Source organism: Pinus tabuliformis, chromosome 9 (assembly GCF_031772625.1).
Source record: "Pinus tabuliformis cultivar Carrire ecotype Pingquan chromosome 9, CPIR1, whole genome shotgun sequence".
NCBI lineage: Eukaryota > Viridiplantae > Streptophyta > Pinopsida > Pinales > Pinaceae > Pinus > Pinus tabuliformis.
Window position 1 is genome coordinate 142,506,098 of NC_142307.1, and position 6,622 is coordinate 142,512,719.

General features: G+C 36.3%; 1 protein-coding gene across 2 annotated transcripts; it reads right to left on the minus strand.

Moving 5' to 3' along the window:
- Positions 1-389: 389 nt before the first annotated feature.
- On the minus strand, positions 390-4,779 carry LOC149147509 (cyclin-dependent kinases regulatory subunit 2-like). Of its 2 annotated transcripts, none has more exons than XM_089438018.1 (5): positions 4,572-4,779; positions 4,433-4,494; positions 4,214-4,274; positions 948-1,184; positions 390-843 (listed from the first exon to the last, which is right to left on the minus strand). In XM_089438018.1, the coding sequence occupies exons 2-4, from the start codon at positions 4,483-4,485 to the stop codon at positions 981-983; spliced, it is 318 nt and encodes a 105-aa protein (XP_089294144.1). In that variant the 5' UTR covers positions 4,486-4,494; positions 4,572-4,779; the 3' UTR covers positions 390-843; positions 948-980. The 2 variants fall into 2 exon arrangements, with proteins under 2 accessions (XP_089294144.1, XP_089294145.1); XM_089438019.1 differs by having other exon boundaries at positions 4,656-4,740.
- Between the last annotated feature and the right edge of the window lie 1,843 nt (positions 4,780-6,622).

Genomic DNA, 6,622 nt, shown 5'->3' on the forward strand with positions numbered 1-6,622 from the left:
CCAAGACGCTCTTAGAAAAACATTGAAACAAGAGTAAAAATGTGTTCCTCACATGTGTTGATGTTAACATGTTAACACTTCAACCAAGAAGCCCTTAGAAAAATATTGAAACCAGAGTAAAAATGTGTTCCTCAAATATAGGAGGTGAATCATGTTAGATCCATGTTTCAAAAGGAAATGGAAATGGATCTATGCTGGTGTTAACATGTTAACACTTCAACCAAGACAAGCTCTTAGAAAAGCATTGAAAAAAGAGTAAAAATGTGTTCCTCGAATAAGCAATGAAAAAAAAGAGTAAAAATGTGTCCCTCAAATATAAGATAGTGAACAGATAGTGAACATTATGTTAATTTTCATTGCCACCATATTACTCACAGGAAGACATCAAATTAAAAGAATAAATGTATGTCTTCAAAATTAGAAGTTAAACGTTCATTGATACCAAGCCAGCCTTAGAACTTGATCAGACAAATTACATGACATTATTTAACCCACAACGCCTGCGTCCGACCTCTTGCATTTGGGCTTTACTGTACTGGGAACAAAATTTCTGTTCTTCTAATTTTGAACCATTCGCAGAAAAAAAAAACATATAAATTTCACAATTCACAAGATAGGGGATACATATACAATAGTCATATCTCAAGGCCGATAGTCATGGCTAGATTTCAATTTAAATCTGTACATAGCCTGGGAAATACGTACACACTAATAGCTAATTTTACATGGTGAAAGAGGAAAAGGGAACTTTCAAATTACTCAGCTAAAACTTCAATATCTTGCTTGACAAAAATAGCCATTACTCTACCCTCCTTAGAGCCTTAAATTATCAATGCTGGCCACCTACGAATCAGGCACAGAGATGGAATTAGTCGAGAGAAATTGATAGGTTGAATTTCAAATGAAAAATTAATTGATAAAATAGTTAATCAAATCAGATCACTTACAGTGCATAACCATCAGGCTGGAATCCCCACAGCCTATGTTGGATGATGTGCTTGTGGCTGGTGATTTGGCTGGCAGTTCAACGGCCTTCTGAATAACATAATGTGTGACTCAGGGTGCTGGTGGTTTTGCTCGTAATTCAAAGGCCTTCTGAATAACATAATGTGTGGTTCAGAGCAGTGAATAGCATAGTGCACCCACCCACGAGACTGCTGAACCCCGATTCCTCGCCATTCATTCTGATCAAATAACCAATTTAACACAAAATAATTCAAACCCCGCCCTTGAAAGCATAAAATAGAAGCAAAGCTATTCCTGTGACAAATAAACAGTAAAGAAAATGGCAATTTTTAGAAGCTAAAAAGGAAAAAAAAAAAAAAAAAAAAACTTTACAATTGAAGGTGATCTTAGCCCTGGGCAGTAGAGACCTATCTCTGTGCATGTACATACATAGTGCTAATAAACTAAAGTAGAAAAATTGAATCCATCTCGATGCTTAATATATCCAAGGCTATAATGGATCTATGCTAAGCTCAGGTTGAAAAAATGGATGACCAAAACATCTACTAGTTACATAGACCTAGTATGTGACTTTGCAGAAGTATGAAATTAAATATTAATTTCCAATGAACTTGGGTCCAATTAGAACACCCTCTGCCTCATCCTTTCCCCTGCCCGTTCAGGTTGAGCACTGAAGCTTTGGGTCCAATTGGAACACCCTCTGCCCCATCCTTTCCCCTGCCTGTTCAGGTTGAGCACTGAAGCTTTGGCAGCAATCTAGTATGAAATGAGAACCTATACATACATAAAACTGCTTGCAATCTGTAAAAGAACTCCACACTTTACTTGGTGAAACTAACCTGCATTGAATTCCTTTTGACTAAAACTGCAAATTTTATATTATAAGTATGTCTAAGAATATTGGCCCAGTAAGCATGGATCTAGTCTTGACGATGTGGTCCAACAATTAGGTGAGGAGATTTGGTCCCACCAGTCTTGTGGTCCATCCAGAGCTGCTCCAATGTATGCCTAAGAGCTGCTCCAATGTATGCCTAAGAGCTGCTCCAGGCAAGATTTCTTCAATTAGCATAATTTCTTCCGTTGAAAAAATGTAACCACGGATCTAGATTTAGATTTGCATCCAATCAAAGTACTCAAACATAGAGTGTTCCTTATGTAGTGGTCTGAACCATAACATGAAATAATTAATATGAGCAAGTCAGCCGTTTCACCATGGATTTGCTGAGGCCTCTTCTACACGGCAGCTATACAACACTAAATAAGAGAAATGTGTGGGGTATAACAACACTTCTGACTTGTCAGGAAGGAGTCAGCGAAAGAACCAAACATGTGAAGATATTTGCTGTCATATATTAGAAGCCTAGTAGGCATGTTGCCAAATCTCTAAGGGAACATGCCATTTTGGGATAATGGATTATCACTGACCCTTATTGCTGGCGTCCTAACATAAAGCTTTTCCTGGTACGTTGAAAAACAAGGCGCCTCTTTCTTAAATGGATATAGCATTTGTAAGAAATAAATTTTAAACTAGTATAGATCTATTTTAATTACGGATTTAATATTGAGTTGAGAGGGATTAAATTTCTTCCCATGTAAACATTTTTAGAGTGCAAAATACAATGTGTTAATTTTCATTGTTTTATAGCATATTCATTTTTTCCTATTATAACTGACATTATATTTTTAGAGTGCAAAATACAATGTGTTAATTTTCATTGTTTTATAGCATATTCACTTTTTTCTATTATAGCTGACATTATTTTTCTATTTAGACGAACACTTACCCATCCCCTCTTACTGAGCTGTAGAATAAGCCTCTCCGCCAAATAAGAGTCAAGATGTTTTACACATAGTAGCAAGATAGATTTGTATGGTACTGCTCTTTGCTGTACAGAAATTTGGCAATAGTACAAAATTGAATTTCATGTACGGTACAGTCAACCTGATTTTTAGTGCGTTTGATACTAATCAAGTTATTAAGGGCAAAAAGCAGCGGCTAAACCTCTCAAAAAAATTAAGAACGCTTAGAAAACTACAAAGATAAAAACTACATTGCAAAACTTTCGAGGAATGCATTATTTTTCCTGGTTTATTGTGCATTCCTGAGGCTGAAATTCTTCTAAAATATAGAACAAAATGCATATTTTCATATCTACGAGGGTGTACTTCCATATTGAAGCTGTACCATTTTTTTGTAATGAATTTTTCCCGTACCGAATTGTATTATCTTGCTACTATGTGTAAAACACCAGTTGGTCTTATCAGGACTAGGAAAAAGCAGTCATGCGAGGATCTTTGCTGTCTAGAATGGAGTAGAAGTCTCGTAGCATATTTCAATTCTTAGAGAAGAAATACCAGTAAACGCACACAGAAGCGCACTTACTTCAGCCATGCTCACAAAAACACTGCCAAAGAAACCACTGGTGTTTGCAGATTATTTGGAGAATACTCTAGGTCATCCCATCTGGGAATGTCTCAAGTGTGTCTTTGCCAGCAGATACTTCTAGATCCTTCCTCTGACCCACAACCTCCAAAATATAAAACCAATTGTAGAGCTTGAATCTGGCCATTCAGAATTCCCAACTTGTAAAAACTACAAGGAAGTTGGAATTTAACACAAGAACCCGAAGCCCCGGTGTACTGGCCACACCATGTTATTAAGCGCTTACAGGCTCTAGAATGAAACGAGGTACCTACTGTGCACATATGGAAAAGGTGGGCAGAAAGGGGTAACTGGGCTGTGCTGGACGCAAGTCTAGTAGAAGCTTCTTCGTCCTAGAACATGGAAACGCTGGACAGACAAATAGATGTGCATCCAGGACAGGGTCTTTAATACTCTGTTTTTTTTCGTTTTAAGGTAATACAAACAGAAATAAGATGCTGAAAATACAAATGGTTTCTCCATATATGTATATGCACGATGAGCTTGACTTCGATGTCAAAAGCCAAAACACAGATCATCTAATATTGTTCCAAAACTGGAATTGGCCAAAATCCTAAGCTGATCACCCTGAATTAGGCAAACCCAATAACCTAAACCCTAAGTACCCAACAGATGCAACAAGTGATTTTTTTTTTTTAATGTTTGTTTATCCTTTACCCGAAATTCATTTCTCTCGACCCAAACCAAAAAAAAAGAAAGAAATCATACCCATTACAAGAAAGAGTATACTTCGTACACCACACATTAGAAAATAACGACATCAGAATCGCCCTTGCACATCGAATAAGAAGACCCGTTGCTTACCTCTGTCAGAAGGCGATTCTCGGGAAGTAGCCGGGCAACATCAGGCGGAAGCTCAACATGCCTGCACAGACACACAATCACGAGACAAAGCATTTACCCCACTGAAATTGAAATTAAAAGGATTTTTTAATCGAATTTGGCCCTCAAACCCTAGGGTCTAAAACCTAAAACCTCAAAGCATAAGCCATTAAAATCCTTTAAAAGGGAAATGTATCATACCTGTACTCATAGGTATCGGCGTAGTATTTCTCAGAATACTCTATTTGTTGCATTTTACAGGCCTGTAAAACAATAAGGAAAACAGGATCTAAACGAAATGCCTGCGGTTGTTAATTAAAGAAACTAAAACGTATGAGAACTGCAAAAACTGAGTCCGCACAGAAGCAGAAAGCAATGAAAAACTAGAATATATAAGCAATGAAAAACTAGAATATATAAGCACTTTAAAATTTAAAAATCCTTCGTGTATCAGATGAAACGCTGCAGTATAATTCTAAATTCTATTTGGTATTGAAGCATTGAGCGAATGACACGCCATATTTATAGTTTTCAAACTGCACATAGACAGCGGTTTAGTTTGATTTCTCATAAAGGAAGCGGCCTGCGAACTCTGTAACCGTTTTATTATTTTTGGAATTAGAGAAGGCTTGTGACCGTTGTGATGACTCACGAGGAGAGTGGGTTGTTTTTTGTTTTTTTCAAATATGGTACCATCAGTGATGACTTGGCTAAAGTTTATGGTTAAATTGTTTTGCATTTGGTTACTACGAATATTTGGTAAGATAGAAGTTTATTATGAAATTTATGATTTAGAAAGGGTTAGTTAAATTTAATTTTTTAAATATTTGATATTGAATTATTAATTAGGAGTTTGTTAATTTAGAGATGTTATATTGTATGCGCAGAGTTTATGGTATTAATAGGCTTTTTAACTTATTAATCTTATCAATATAGAATGGAAACAAAATCAAGTAACACATAAACTAAAGGACTTATCTAATGGATATTAGGCTTAAAGACAAGCTTTAGCCTAATTTTCAGTGAGATGTAGTCCACGATAGTAGCTATCTAATTGCACTCACTTGAAGAGTAAATCTATGAGATGTGTGCTAACTAGGGTCACACATGAAGCCCTTATTTGACATGACACGGGTCTGTCACATTAGTTGAATCAAATGGTTAAGCAACCAGGAGGGTTGCAGTGTGTATGTTATTGCCCTTCAGAAAGAAATCTCAATTATACCAAACAACAATCCAAATGTACGCAAGGAAATGGAAAAGTAATGAGATATGGTGGTCACTCAGGTTGCACACAAAGCCCTTGCTTAATAGGTTATAAGTATGTCACACTGATTGGACCGGAAGGTTAGACAACCAAAAGGGTTACAATGTTTGGCATTTCACTTTAGTGCTTAATTTAACACACTCTACAATCATGAGATCCGAAAGAGACAAACTCAAAACCAAACGATGTAATAACCAAACTGTGTAAAGAATGAAACCCTATCTAATCATGCATGTAAAGAGAAAACTAATTCTCAAATTACCAAGTTAATTTTCCAGAGTGGTTATATATATGTATACTCTATTTACATAGGCAAGGAGATAAGATTATGAACATGCGAACACCAATAAGTTAGTATACAATAGCAACAATGTAAAATGATATAAAGTAGGGTGTACAAATTTATATGTGATTATCAAAGACAATCCAATGAAATAGAGTATGAATTACAAAGTATTACCATGCATCGATCTTATGCTACAATACCTATAATACAAGGTGGACATGGCTAAGTTGGTGGGACCTCCCAACGAACCATGTTGTCTGCAAAAGAAGTCTTAACCCACAAATAGAGCTACAAAACTAGCATACATCATAATGGCACAAATTAACATTGAATCTATTCACCATATCAAAAATTACATGCCAAACCGGAGATACATACCTAGCTATCTATCGAATTAATCAAAATAGATTCATAGATCGATCTCTCTCCCCTGTATCATTAATAGAGGATGAAATATATAAATTTTACATTAAGAAAATGACAAGCGGGCAGATTCATTGAATCCCCTATCTTGTACATGTGATACAACACCCAATCATAACCAAAACCATGAATGGGTAATATGAAAGGATTCCCATCCATTCTTAACCTTAGATCCAAGCCATCAAGCTACAAGTTGGTGACCCTGTGCAAACTTGACATTTCAATTCATGCAGGGTTGACTACTCTATGTGTATCCCCAAGTTCAGGGTTTGGTCAACAGAGATTTGACCAGAGGTGAACGCACTCCTCAACGACCTTCATCTTGATCCAATGAACACCAAAGCTTCTAAAGGATGTTGGGAAACTCATGTCACCATTTATTCCCTAGATATGTGCAACCATCATGAATGTGGAG

Excerpts from the sequence above, each read along its gene's own strand:
- LOC149147509 (XM_089438018.1), bottom strand. The coding sequence starts at position 4,485 with ATGCAACAAATAGAGTATTCTGAGAAATACTACGCCGATACCTATGAG. Across the intron at positions 4,275-4,432 it reads GCCGATACCTATGAGTACAG|GCATGTTGAGCTTCCGCCTG; the intron begins GTATGATACATT and ends GTGTCTGTGCAG. Across the intron at positions 1,185-4,213 it reads AGAATCGCCTTCTGACAGAG|AATGAATGGCGAGGAATCGG; the intron begins GTAAGCAACGGG and ends TTATTTGATCAG.